The following is a 14820-nucleotide window of genomic DNA, read 5'->3' on the forward strand; positions in this document are numbered from 1 at the left end:
CGGAGGAGCCCTGCGTCGTCAACAGCCTCTGTAAACAAAGCTGGACGCATCCACTCACTTCGAGAGACAAGAAATGGGGGGAAACAAAGAGCGAGCCGCTCCTGGAACGTTCCCTCTGTGGGTTCCCACGCCGCGGAGGCCAAGCAGCCGCTTCCGACGCCACCTTCAATCTGTAGGCTCCTCCTTCGGGACATGAAGATTAAGGCTCCTCCGCGTTGAATTCAACAGGATGGACGCGTTTCCCATTGTCATTGTCTTTTTTTAACCTTTTAATGCAGCATTTGTTGGCATTAATCTGCATTGTTTTCGATGAAAGATTTGTCAAACAATTCCAGAATAAGTGCAGATTCTCAACCCCCCCAGAAGCTCTAAATAAAAGCTGACCCATTCAGTGGACAATCGTCCAGCCACAGCCGTCACATCTGACCTCAGCGACAACATCAACACCTCCAAACTTTGTTACTGTTGTTGAAACGAGCTGTTAAAGGCGTCCCCCAGGGGTCCACCTCAGGTCTTCCTTCCTGTCAACAGTGAATTTTATGCTGGACCTTCTCAGAAACACCCGCAGAAAGATGCGGAACAAAGTCAAAATTGTGTTTCTGCTATTAAATGTGGTTAAATTCCCGGTGGGAGACGAAAAGGTGACGGAGTCAGCGCGCCGTCTCATTAAAAGCAAGTGTGAGCGCAGCGCTAACAAGAGAAGGTAAACCAGAGTGCAAATGGAGCGTTAATGGGGAAAAGGGAGTCGAATCTTGAACGTGAAGTGCAACACGCACACAAAACACACACACACACACACACGGACTTGAGTGTCTAATTAGGGAGCAGGTCTGCGGTGTGTCGAGCCCGTGGTTGACACTGAGATTCAGGCAGGGAGACGAGTCGAGCGCGACCACAGGGAACCATCAAATCAATTAGCGTCCACTTCCAAAATGATACAAGAGGGGAGCGCTGGGCGCTCTGCCTCACAGCGCTGCCGCTTCTGCTGCAGTCTGCTCTGGAGGAGTGTGAGCTGCTTTACCGCATCCAGCACAACATGCCAGGCCAGGCGAACTCCGTGTCGCTCTTTATTAGCATTGCTTTCATCAGCTGACTTAATAAAGAAGCCCCAGCTGAGCAGGTTTGGGACAATAATTACAAACATTGTTCAGAAGGAGCAGATGTCATCTGAGCTGACATCCATGTTATAGTGCTACAGCGCTAATTTGGGGTATTTCTGACAGACTTTTAACATCAGTTTTACCCTTGAATTATACAAAAGATGTTTAATTAATCCAACATTTGTATTTTCATTCATTTGCATCATAAATTCCAAAGCTTCAAGGCTAAAGGACTTTTTTTAAAAGAAAAAAAACCCTTAAAACTAGAAAAAAACAACTAAAGAACAAAGAATGAGACTGATCATGAATGAGAGAATACACGTTTGCATCCACTTCATAAATGTTTATCCCCGCCTGCTGAACTCCACCTTTGGATCAGCACCACAGAAGAAGAAATCCCGCGGGAGCTGCGGAGGGACCGCACCTATAACCGAGACTTCTCTCCACCCAAACGCACAAGCACCAACACACTCTCTCTCTTTCACACACACACTGAGTCCACTGTGTCTCTCGCCCGCTCTCTCCCGGCGAGGTGGCCCCGAATCAAAGATGCGATTTGTTCATTAGGAGATTACAAACGAGGCTGCGGCGACGAGGCGAGAGGCCGTGATTAGTGCTTGCTAATTGCCTGATTTGCTTGTTGGGAGAAGCCTCACCTTCACCCCCCCCCCATCACCCTCACCCCTCCTTTACTGCAGCTCCAACTGGAGAAGAGCTCATTTATGTGGGATAAGGAGCCGGTTCAGGTGCTCTCCTCGCCATCGCAGCGGGCGTGAGCATGGATGTTTGCTCGCCTTCGCCTTCATCCTCGACTTCCTCCTCTTCTCTTTTCATTCCTGCAAAACGCTGCCGCCGACGCTCCAATCAAAGAGCTCAAGATGACAAAAAAAAAGTGTCTCTGAACACAAGCGGAGACGCCTGAAGTGGCTGAACAGAGGGAGGTTAAAAAAAGACGGAAAAAGAAGAGAGGGCGAGAAAAAGGAGCGGTGGAGGGAGTGGCAGTTAAATCCGTTCCCTCTCCTGTTCCTAATGATCCGGTTGGCGGACCCAGGAGAGCCCCTCACACTAATTGATGTTAAGTGTGTGATTTCACTGCTAATCAAGGCCGAAACACCAAACACAGCGAAAGAGAGAGGGAGAAAGGGAGGGAGGGGGAGAGAGACTCACCTGTTTGATGGGAATGGCTCGCCCGCTCCCGATGCTGTCGGCTCGAGCTTCCAGGCCTTTTTTGTCCTTGTCCGTGTCGCTCGCCTTCCTCGACTGCAGAGCGGACGAGACGAGAACCGTTACTATCAACGGCGAGTTCAACGCCGCCACAAGGAGACGTCTCCAGCTAATGTTTGAATGTGCCCGACTGAATGTGATCAAATCTGCACCGGGATCGGGAACATTGAGGAAGACTTGGCTGGGCACACAACAGAACGTGTTCATGGACGTAATCACCACGTATTTAACCTCAAATACCGAAGTATGAGACTAAAACGTCAGTTGTTGCTGGAATACTTTTTCAAATGAGAGCAGGGTTTCCATGGAGACACTTACAGTGAAGAGGTTGGAGCGGCGTTTGGACTGCTTCCGGACGGGTGTCGGGGTGTTGGTGGTCTGCGGAACGTCGATGCGCAGCTCCTTCTGGCTGGTGCTGGGCGTAGACGGCACCGAGGACGAGTAGTCGCTCAGGCTCCCGCCGCCATTGCTGGTCTGGAGGGACAAAAGTGTGGGTGGAGGCTGAATTTAACCCGTGGTGCAGAGGTGGCTGAGGACTTGATTTGTGCGTTTCTCATGAGCTCGTCTGCGCTGGGCGATGGCGTTTTAATGAGAAATCGATGGCGGGCTGAAGGACGAGGATCAGAGCGGCTAAAGAGGCTGAAGCTGATCAGGTTGTGCGTCGCCACCAGACATCAGCGAGGCGGGCCTGAGCAGCGAGAGTGTGTGTGTGTGTGTGTGTGAGCGCTGACCTGGCTGATGTGGACAGCCGCCACTTGCGTGACGCAGACGGACGAGTGACTCGGCGAGTTGGGGAGCGACTTGCACGGCCCGATGGACAGCTGCTGCTTCTTCTTGTTGGCCACGATCTTCTGGGCGACTGTGACACACAAATCACGCGAGGGAATAAGAAAACCACCCGATTCACGCAGATCAAAGGCTTCACGGGGACTCTGTTAATATTTGTGTCGTTTTGGGCTCATGAAGGAAACTTCAAGCAGAACCCAACAGTTCTGCTCCTGTGTGAAGACTTTTCTAATGAACCCGACCAAATCAGACCAAAAGGCTCCCGAGACCCCTCGGAAGGCCTAACATTTACACTCGCTCCGTCTGGTTTGGTTCTTCAACACTTCATCATTGCTTCTCCTCCGTCTCGCCGCTGCCCTTGGCTCGGCCCGGTGTCACCTGGTGGTAAATGTTTACGAGCAGCTCCTCATTAACGGGGACCGAGGCTTTAACGAGGCCAATTAAAACAATGGCTTCATCTGAGACGCTCTGTGTTTATTGGAACAGAGATAATGGAGTCAGTAAAGTTTTAACTCTCTCCTGTCCCGACGACTCAGACGCATCACCAAACATTTGGGATTATCCCTGCGAGCTCGGGTCTTGGCTATTTCGATGGAATTATTGACAAGCGTTAGCATGTGTGATGCTAGCTGGGCTGGAGCAGCACAGGCTGGGTCACAACTCAGGTGTGAGAAACACTTATGATAAGGTTGTGCTAAGTATTTAAACTGTGCGGGGAACATAATTTAAGTTAATACATCAATCTTGGTTCTGCTTGGAGAAGCTGCCATTCCGTCTAATGGAACCCTCGTCGCTTTGATCAGATTTACGACGGGGCTGCACCACCAGGTGACATAAAACAGGACAGAGAGGTCAAACAATCAGAGTCACTTAAGAGCCGTTTTGCCAGGGACCAAATGATACGTTTCAATAAAGACAGGCTCATTTGATCATTTCTAAAGTCCTGTCCCGTCCCCCCCGAATCAGAATCAATGCCTTGATTTACACTGATGAATGTCTGGTGTGTGTTTTGGGGGGGTGGAGGTCACTATGTCACTGGCTCGGATGACGAGTGTTCAACATCTGCAGTCTCAGAAAGATGAACTCTGCGTGTGTTTTTGTGCATGTGTGTTGGGGGGTGGTGTCGTTGTAATTAGGCTAATTAAATTAGCCCCGCTGATGGACGAGGGAACATGGCGCTGTCGCCCTCCTCCACCTTAGCCTCTGTCCCTCACACAGAGGTCACTTCCCCCGAGTGGACCCGGCTTCACTACATATCACAGGAAATCCACCCAGACACACACAGACAGAACATTAGTGGATAAAATAAAAACAATCTTCTTCTTTGAAAGCATGTTCGTACAGCGGGATGGGAGGCAACATTAGCATGAGCTTGCCGTTTAGCATTTTATCGACCTCAATAGAGAAAAAAAAAAACTTGGTGTCTCGACATGGATGACAGGCGAAAACCACACAACTACCCCCGCCCCTTTACCCCATCTCCCCCGCATGTAAAAATCATCTCAATGATGAGGAGGTCAATTATTTTTAACGCTAAATGTTGTGGTCACTTGTGCAGCTTCTCACTCGCTCTCTCATTGTGCAGTCACTGAAACTCATCAAAACCTTTATAACGTTTACCCTCCTCACACACACACACACACACACACACACACACACACAGATACACTAATCAAGTCAAATTAGAGCGAATCAGCATTTCTTCAATGGAAGACTCTGCTTGTCGCCGTGACGATGCAGCTGATTGTGAAGATGGATATGGGAGATGTAATTAAAGCCCCCACCACTGCCGTCTGACCAACCATAATTGATTTGGACTCTGAATGAAGCGAAGGTCATGGCAATATGCATGCGGGATCAATACACACATACACACACACGCGCGCGCGCTTGCACTTTCTCATAAATTGTGAATTTATTTACGATCGACAGACCGACGACGTTTGCAAATGTCATTTAAATCAGCGTCAAAATCTGTCAGAGAAGAATTAAAAGAAAATCTGTCTAAATAAATATGTTTTTCTATGATCAATTCCTGTTGACAAACAGGGATAATATGATAAAACTCAGGAGAAAAGATGAGACAACGGAGGAAAGAATGCATAAAATTACATCTAGCATCAAATATTCAGCACACACATTCACACACGTGCACATGCTCGCACGCACGCGCACACACACGCACAGACACACAGCTCCAGGCAGCCGTCGTCTTTCGGGTGTTGACACAAAACATTAAACTCGTTGTCTGCTGGATGATTAAAATACTGATTAATTTGAGATAATGACAAGAAAAATACCAAGAGACAGTGTCAGAGACAAGAACACACATTAACACACAGATACACGTACACTGGAATAATTAAGATGATAATAAGGCATCGTTTAGTGTGAAAAACTTCCTCCTGGCCAACACACACACAACAAATTCGGAATCCTTTGGGTTCCTCAGACATTCACATTTCCAAGGCCTCAAATCTGCTCCTGCAGTGCCCCCTTCAGGACAACCAGTGTAATGGCGGTCGGGTCGGGCTCATGGTTAACTGCAGGGTTAATCAGGGCAAAACATACTCGAATATTATACACATCTGTGTATTGAACCACTGCTAAAAATAGTTCATTAACCTTCAAATTTAGTTAATAACTCAAATCCAACAACAAGAGGTCTCTGTCCAGGTCAGTCGCAACCTTGGCAATGACCTCAGACACTTATTTTCCGGTAATGTCATATTTTTGACGATTTCATATGAAAAACTGTGGGTTCTTGCTGGTTCCGGCACCTCTCTGGCTCCCTCCCCTCGTTATGGTCAAACTTAATTGCTGTTCACTTTGAGCTAAATAGGTGAACAGGCCCATTTAATTTGTAATTCATGTGCGATTAGGAGAGTCTAAATGGCTCTGGATGGGCTGGGGGAAAGGGGCAATGTCACCTTCCCAGAGGACTGGATTAGAGTTAAGACTTGTGTTCATACCGTCCTGGAAGACCCGCTCGACATTGAGCCCGTAGGTGGCGCAGGTTTCATAGTAGGTGCAGCGTTTGAGGTCGTTGGACAGTTTTCTGGCCCGGCTGTCTTCGATCACTCTGGGGTTGGCTGAGGTAATGGCATCTGGGAAATTCACAAAAAAAAAAAAAAAATACAATAAACTTTTAATGGCTACCAGAGTAATTCTTAACATGAGCAAATTTAACATCCAAAAGTGCCTTAATTTATACACACAAATATCAAAACAACAGTAAAAGTTCAATTATTCAAGTTGAGGTGAGGCGCTATTAATAATCTGGCGCCCCCTGCTGTTCAAGACGTGTTTTCCAGCTCCAGTCTCCGTTTAAACACAAGTTTCCAATCTAAATTGTTTTTGTAGGATAAAGATTGCAGTTTTTGATGACTGTCCAAAAGGGGAGAAATTCAAAAAAACGAGTTTAAATAAAGTAATGTAATTTTAAAACCTAAAACCTTAGTGAAGTAGCTATGACGCAATTCTGGCGACAAGAATTTTGAGGTGCGAAAGTATTGATGTCATCACACCCAGTTAAATAATAGTTTGATATCTCTTTTAAAATTCAACAGTCCACTCTAAATTATCTTTACAAAAGACAGATTTTTACATTCTTTACAATAAATCAGATGAGGTGACTGTAATGAACGACGGAAACCACTAGAGGGCGGTAAGACCACAGAAACGGTTTGTGCCTGTGGGCGTGCGCGTCTCACCTTGTGTGCCGACCAGCACCAGCGGCAGGTCGGCCGGGTTCCTGTAGCTGGCGAGGCGGCTGAAGTAATGATAAACTGTCTGGAAGCTGTTCTCGTCCTCCAGACTGAACACGAAGATCACAGCATCCACCCACAAAGCAAACTGAAGCAGAGAGTCAAAGTTAATGTCAAATAAATATTTTCAAACAGCGTCCTGAAATGGTAATAATTTACTGGCTTCAGAAATGTAAAATACTTCAATCCCTAAAACTGAATCCCAACAGGAAAAACAACTTCCTCTGATGTGAACGGGGAGGAAGATGATCCCTTTGAGGTGAACAGGTGAATTATTCATGACCACTCTTCTGTCTAGACTCTCTGGCATTAAACTCCATTTTGTCACTTCACAGGATGGAGAAAGTGAAGAAGTACGACCCACTCATATGGATTCAGTCAAGATTGCGGTTTGTCGGAGGGGGGGGAAGCATCTCGAGTGTTTCTTTAACACAGTTAGCCCATAATCAGAATCTGTGGTTAAACTGGGCACAAAAGAGGAGTATGGAAGGATGAGAGGTGCAGATGAGCCTCAAGCAGGAAGTCCCTCTGCTAACATGTTTGTGGCGACTCTCCAAGTGTTTCTGGGCTTAAACGGTGTCGTTCAAAGAGGTTGCAGTACTCACCTGAGGCTCTGGGGGGCCTCCTTCATCCCTGATCAGCAGCAGGTGACTCTGACCATCGACCACGATCTCCTTCTTAAAGCGACCGCCTGCGGGAGACAACAGCCGCTGTCAGAGGTGCAGGAACGGTGAGGCATGGTCACTGCTCTTCTCTATGTTCTAGTCTGACATGATTGATGTCACAGAAGTGATCAATGGATGGATCGATCGGGTGAACGATGACTGCTATCCAGGAGGGGAGTGAATGTTAACGGCGGACATTAGCGATGCGAGTGATCAGCAGAGGAAGTGGCGAAGGGAGATGTTACACACACTCACAAACCAATGACTGGAGCTGTACTACATCATTGGTGGTGCTGATGGATGTTATTATAGCAAAGCTGCTTCTTTAGCCTCAGATTTATTTCTGGTTGGAACCTTGAGTGCAGGAAGTTTACGTGTTCCCTGGTGGTCTGTGGTCTCCTGAGGAGATGTTTCAGGGGAACTCCTTCAGTGCTAAACTCTGGCGTGATGTTTTATTTTAAGCTTCCGAGTTCAGCGATTTTACTCTGGAGGTTGGCGTTGAAAATGTTTAAACCTGCCATTTTGGCTGAGAGATTATAAACACGTATCCTGCACCAGGTTTATGGATTAACTAGAATTATAAAGTCAGTTAAATGTGGACATGATCTTCCTCTCCACAGACGGGCTGCTGGGTTTTAGTGCGCATCCATCTAATGGTGACGCTACATTGGCCTCTGAGCAGAACTTCTCTGTCTGCAGATGGACCCTGCACCAGTGTTGTTCCATTTTGGGTCAGTGTGGGGGGAGAAAAACTCTTCCTGATTTGACAGGAAGTGGAGGAACCCAAAAATGGGGCTCTGGGTGTTATTTTGGGCAGAGAGAGCTGCAGCCGAACATGTGGCGATCTGCGCTGCGGTAATGATAGAGGGGATGTTTGTGTGACACACACACACACGCACGCACGCACACACACGCACACACACACACACACACACACACGCACGCACCACACACACACACACACGCACACGTTTTATGAGGCTGGCGAAAGGGCCAGTTTCCTCCCTCTTCACATATTTTGTTGAGATGTTTGTGTTGCGCTAAAATTAAGAGTGGAAGGTTTTTAAAGCTTCTTCATGTGCAATATCAAACAACTGCTTGATCAATGGAAGGAATAAGACAAACATTACATTCAAAAGAAGCTAAGTGGAGATTTCAGTAACAAAAAAGTTGAAAAAAATCATTAAAAAAAATCACTCATGTTGCTTCATTAAGGAGATTTCCTGTGTGTGTGTGTGTGACGTGATGAAGGGAGAAGGAAGCTTCCTGTGGATGGTTGAGGGTCGACAGCAGATGGAGGCGTGGATGCCGAGTCAGCACCGTGCCGGCTGCTGTGTCAGCATGTTTCTGTGCATTGATGTACAGTATGTGGGCGTGATGCCATGTTGATGTGCAACGACAGAGGGAGGGAGGAAAATGAAAAGATAAGACAAGTGGGCGGAGCTACAGGTTCAGCTTCAGCAGCCAGAGAGATGCTCAGGAGGTCAGAAGTCCATCCTAAATTTGCAGATTTTACCATATCAATAATATACATAAACAAATAAAATAGGCCAAATGCACGGGCATTTTCTGATGCTGAAGCTGGTCTTTGGATCTAAAGGGACGGATGGAGTGACTGAGGAAAGAGTGCGGCAGCAGAAAGAGGATAGTTACCTGCATCCACGTCAGCTAGATTACAAACGCAGCCCAGAAACAAGAAACAAAAGGCAACACAAAATATGAAAGATGCCGTAACAGTTAATACATGCACAGTCAAAACCCCGAAAACCAGAGATGCAGGGCCAAAAAGAGAGAACTCTGAGGGGGGGGGGTTTCAGGGGTAAAAAAACAAAAGATTTATAGTTGCAGCGAGGCAGAGAGAAGAGTAAATGAGTTTCAAAGAAAAAAATCATGAAAGAAAAGAGAAGAACTCAAAGTGTAGAGTTTTATTGGCAGGTCAGCCAGAGGCCAGAATAAGAAAAAGAAAAAAACTGCTGATATAAGACTTGTTTCCTGCTTGAAGGAAAATCAAATTCATGCGTGCACTTCCTGAATCCCTTCAGTTAGTACACACGACACACCAAATGTTTAAGTCTTGTCCATCCATCAGATGTCCACACACCCGTCCACACCCAGCCTGATTGGTCCACGCCGTTCCCACTCATTTCCTCCCGTTCTTTCTTTTTTCACTACATTTGCGCCGGCGGGACCAAAGTTTAATCGTAGTTGTGTGCGTGAAACAGCAGTTTCTCCACGGCTAACATCGGCTAACATTGGTAGCAACAACTATTTACATGGATGGAAAATACTGTGGATTGTATCCATTCATCGTTTATACTTTACAGTGACTGAAGGTCAACAAAAGTAGCTCAAACTGCATTTTTTAGTCTCCTGCGCTGATGTTTGCTTTACATCCTGGTTTCTAAATTCTACACTGGCATTAGCAAATGTCCAACACATAAACAGTTATTATGGGTAAGTGGAATCCAACTGGTCAGTGTGCTGGTGTTACGCTGCTCCCCTGAAGTCAGACACAGTAAAATGGCTGCAGATTAAAGGAAACAATAGAATCTTTCAAATGGGCTTTGGTGACTTGTGCGAGCTGCTTTAGCTCTGGTGGTCGCGGGTGATTTCCCAACCAAAGCTCTTTTCCGTTTTAATGGTTTCCATGTGCTGCTGCTCGGCTGCTGTTTGGCTTTTGGGGTTGTTTTTGGAGGCGTGTTCAATCAGGAAAGCCCCCCCACACCTCATCACTGGGGGGGGGGCACTCATTGCTTTTGCCGTGACAGAATACAGGATCATTTTAACCTGATAACAGCTTCGGACCTTTTTATTCAACAACTTGATGCGTTCACTTGGGAGGGGGGGCTTTGTCATCTTAAAAATGGGACAAGAGAATGTGGGAATGACAAAAACACTCAGCAAGGATAACAGATTTCTGTGTTTCAACACACAAAAATAAAGGTTGATTGTTTCCCCTCCATTGTCCTACAGTTTATTGACAAAAGGCCAAACTCAAAAACGCTCTCGAACGCAGCTTCAAATCCAAAATTCAAATAAATCAACAGAGCAAGCGGCCGCCCTGAGGCCAGTTTGGAGAGCCCCAACACTAACTTGAGGTTGGCGGATGATGGCGAGCGTTTGTGGCCAGTGGTTTTGCAGCCAATTGTGCTGATTAACAGGAGCTGGTGTGAGCCGTCTGCAGCCCAGGCTCCAGTCTGCAGCCCAGGAATAGTTCTGCTCGGGGGATTTGTGGTGCTGAGCCTGCCACCAACGCTCTCCCATCAACTGCCATGGGAATCCAAGCTCCCATTTTATTTTTAGATCCCTGGAATTTCAGAGCGGCACAAGCTTCCTGCCGTTCTACTCTTCCCTGAAGCTGCTTTTATTCCTGGTTATGCAACGATATCAGAGATGTTTTTGATGATCTGACTGAAGCCGAGATGCATCGTTTTGGACGAGTGGCGAGGAACAACAAGCCATCAGGGCTTTTCTGCCGTTTGATTGGGGCTGGCTCCAACAGCATGTGCAAAGCTGTTTGCAAAGCTCCACCGTGTTGCCGTTGGCGATGCTGCTGTGTAATTAAGGCTGAGCGGTGGAAACGGACCAGCGGACATTTCGCTGTCTGACACTGGTCATTTTTAAGAGATACGTCACCTCTATAACAGATTTTCTCAGTTTTCAGGGCACTCTGGGGATTCCCCACAACCGACAGCAGCTGGGATTGTTTTCCAGAGTCCATTTTTATCAGTTACTCCTTTGTAACATATTAATCACAACGGCTTCAACAGTAAAACGTCAAGCGCACCGACTGGAAGGGCTCGTTTCTCCACTGAGGGCCCCAAAGCTAAAACTGGTTTGTGGGAAGCTTGGCGACCACATCACAACAGCGGCAGAGTTTTCTTCCTAAATGAGCAATGTTTGATGGTTTTCAGGGGGTCGAGCATAACAAACAAAAAGGTCAGGAAAAGTCAATTAGCTCCAGGGAGTGTGGTTGAATGTACCTTATCTTCAGCGGTTAGAGAAGTAAAGAGGGGGAATTTTTCTATATGCTGCTGAAAGCAGTTTTCGTCTCCGACCTGATGAGTAATAACTGGTTTTCATATATTTCAGGCACTGTTTTAAATGTTTGGTTAAAGCAAACGCATGCATGGCCTCTCCTACATACTTTTTTGAGTGGCTGAGGCTTTTAATTTAAAATATCGGAGCAGAAAGACTCCCCAACTGTTACGTTTGCAGCAGAATTTCTAGGTTGTTAGGTTGAAATCCATTTAACCTAAAAGATCAAATGTATTGACTACATAATTGTGTCATTTAAAGTTGATGATTTCTTATTTGTGAAACTCTTAAATAGTGAATATACAAAATCAAAGCCTTTCTGTCTGGTAATAGGACCCATTTTTGCAGACATCTCGGGGTCTCTGTGCTGGTGTGGCTCAGCACCACCTGCTGAAGGTTGCAGATGATAATCCCACCAGTCTGATGCTTCCTGAACGCTTTCGTGAGTGTCAGGAGAGGAAAGAGCTGCTGCTGTGAAATATTAAAGGAATGCGGGGTTTGGCAGAAGTGGGTCTTCGCCTGAGGAGGCTGCTACACTCGACGGTATGTGGGCGAGCTGGCAGCCGAGCGGCTTTAATATTGGATGAGGAATATGGCCGATTCCGCGGGGTGTGAGTGGGGAGCGTATAGAAAACAGAGTAAGCTTTTTTCATAGAGATGAAACATTCAGGAGTCCTGAAAAGAAAAGTGGCGCAAAGTGTGCCGAAAGTCGCCGTCATTAAACTTTGATTGTGTCCAAATTAAATCACCGCTTTTTGAGGGATAATTCCAGATTATTGCAGCATAATCTTGGTATGTTTTTTCATAATATCACCAACATAATGTGGTGACCAGATCGCTGTTATTAGATATTCTGTGAAACGGATAAATGAGCCTGTAAATCTGTGAAAATGAGACCATGTTTGAGAGCCAGAGATAATATCTGTGTGAGGATCACAATCACGGTTTTTCCAGTCGGATGGTGAGTTCAGAGTCAGATGATGAGAGTAGGAAGTTGAGGAGCTTCCTCAAACAGAGAGGAGAAGTAGAAATGGAACTTCTGCTCTGGGCAGCTGCGTGCAGAAGAGTGAGGTCGCTCGCATCTTATTCTGCCCGCTGGGGTTTTAATCCAGCCGTGTTTTAGCACATCCACCCTCGCTTTTTGGAGCTGACTTAATCTGCTTTGCCTGTTTATTATTTATTTATTTGACTGAACTAATCATGGACAGAGGGGATTGTGGGTAAAGCTGGTTAAGTTTGGATGTTTTCAGTCAGCTGTTGACAAGAAAACAGACACAGCCAGATCTCTGAGAGACAGATGGACAGAAGCACTCAGGTTCTGACCTTCAGGTGACTCCTCCTGGACGTACGTTCCTGTCAGGTACCTGTGGACCAGCGCCGACTTACCGCTGGCAAGGTTACCCACAATGCCCTAGGAGATGGGGGATTGATAAAGTTAGAGAGCAGCATTTCCGACACAGGGGTGAGGTTTGTCTGGATCACTCACCACTTTTAGTTCTGGAACCGTTCGGCTCAGCGTCCACTCCTGACTGTTCACAAACGCATCTGCAGAGACACAGACAACCTGTCAATCATAGCGCATTCATGTATGTGGGGTAAATGAGGAGCCAGGGAGGGAACACTCCCAAAAAGGGCCCTTGTTTGCTTAGCATATTGTACATATTAGAGCCACAATCAGGGTCAAAACAGAATCAGGGAAAAGGAGAGAACATTTACCTTTGAAAACAAGTCAACTTCATATTTAACAAATTGAGCAAGCGAAGCCCTTTGCCAGAATCACACACTCAACTTTCATTCACTCCCCCCCCCCCCTCCAAAAGTCCTCCAGGACAGACTGTGGAACCAGATTTCTGCGTCTGAACGACCATCAAGCCCCCTCCGTCACCCCATGTGGGACTGTTCATCTGAGGCTGACGGAGAATCTGACTGTAGCATTTTAAGACTCAGAGCGGAGGCAGCGCGGCTCCGAGGTCATGGGAAACGAGGGGCGTTGGAGACTAATCGATCCTCGGCAGCGGGTGTGCATGAGCACAAACACACAGTTACTGTGTTTGCATTTGTTCACGTCGCTATCAAAGTTTTGTTTTTGCAACGTGGTGATTTCCGTGTTATCAGGGAGGTTCCATCCTGAAGAATTAGACTCACTCTCACACAGTAGGAACCATCACAACACGTCTGCTTTCCCATGATGGCGGGTCAAAATTTTCCAAAAACAATTTTATTTGACTATCTGGGAGGGGAGTTTATTTAGAGGTTTGCTATGACTCAGAGATGAGTTAAATCTAAATGAGTTTAATAAAGTAATGATGTAATAAATGTTGAAACAAACGTCCTACAGACACAGTGGAACCACCAGAAGGTGACGCCGGTCATCCCCGGCGGTGTCGCCCACAGAAATCTTTCCACTCATCTTTCCATAACGTCCATGATATCTAGGCCAGTGGGCCACGTCCACTTACAGCCTTCAGCCCTTTTTTATTAATTCAGCAGCACTGATCTGTGTCAGCCTGTACACTCACAACGTGTCTCTACCAGAGAGGGAGGGAGGGAGAATAATAAAGATAAGAAAAATGTTCATGCAGGTCAACACTCCAGACCAGGAATGCAGTATTCTTGTTCCCAAGAACCTTCAAGGTCTTGAATTAAGATAATAACAATTAATAAAGCTAGCGTAGTAAAAAGTAATTGATTGAAGTGAACAATTTAAATTTACTGAGTCCACAATTTAATGAAAACCTCAAAGATTATTTCTAATGGAATTAAGGCTGCTAACATGTGTGTGTGTGTGTGTGTGTGTGTGTGTGTGTGTGTGTGTGTGTGTGTGTGTGTGTGTGGTTGCTAATCAGTCTCAAAGAAACCAGAAAGATGCTAGCCTGTTTGTGAGGGGACACACACACAGGGGGATTGTAGTTTCCACAAATGTCTGCCTGTGTCGTGTGACCCCTCCCTCTCTGCCAGGCAGGATGTTGATCCAGCTGCTTCCTGTTTTCAAGGGTCCTCCAGTTTCCCTCGGCTGGTTCCCAGGAGAACCCAAAAATCACCCGTAGCGGGCATCAACCCACCCCTGGGCCAGGTGACCCGGCATTACAGTGATTGGTAGAGTTGGACTGGATAACTGGTGCTCCCTGGTTCTTTAACACTTTTATTTGATTTCAGTGCTGACAGATGTGTAAGATGTTTGCCTCACACACCTGAGGATGGTGACAGGTGAGCTGGCAGGTACTTGAGGTCATGTGATAA

General features: G+C 46.5%; 1 protein-coding gene across 6 annotated transcripts in view; it reads right to left on the reverse strand.

The window, feature by feature from the left end:
* Positions 1 to 14820, reverse strand: part of agap1 (ArfGAP with GTPase domain, ankyrin repeat and PH domain 1) — an 83783-nt gene that overhangs the window by 32695 nt on the left and 36268 nt on the right. For 4 of the 6 annotated variants that reach the window (XM_057028820.1, XM_057028819.1, XM_057028817.1 and 1 more), the window contains exons 2-10: positions 13067 to 13125; positions 12904 to 12991; positions 9196 to 9210; positions 7483 to 7568; positions 6824 to 6965; positions 6083 to 6217; positions 3056 to 3183; positions 2643 to 2798; positions 2268 to 2360 (exon numbers count right to left, since the gene is read on the reverse strand). In XM_057028820.1, the coding sequence (XP_056884800.1) occupies positions 2268 to 2360; positions 2643 to 2798; positions 3056 to 3183; positions 6083 to 6217; positions 6824 to 6965; positions 7483 to 7568; positions 9196 to 9210; positions 12904 to 12991; positions 13067 to 13125 (902 nt within the window). The remainder of the gene's footprint in view (positions 1 to 2267; positions 2361 to 2642; positions 2799 to 3055; positions 3184 to 6082; positions 6218 to 6823; positions 6966 to 7482; positions 7569 to 9195; positions 9211 to 12903; positions 12992 to 13066; positions 13126 to 14820) is intronic. The other 2 variants (XM_057028821.1, XM_057028818.1) reach the window with 1 other exon arrangement.

The sequence above is a fragment of the Takifugu flavidus genome, chromosome 3 (genome assembly GCF_003711565.1).
Source record: "Takifugu flavidus isolate HTHZ2018 chromosome 3, ASM371156v2, whole genome shotgun sequence".
Lineage (NCBI taxonomy): Eukaryota > Metazoa > Chordata > Actinopteri > Tetraodontiformes > Tetraodontidae > Takifugu > Takifugu flavidus.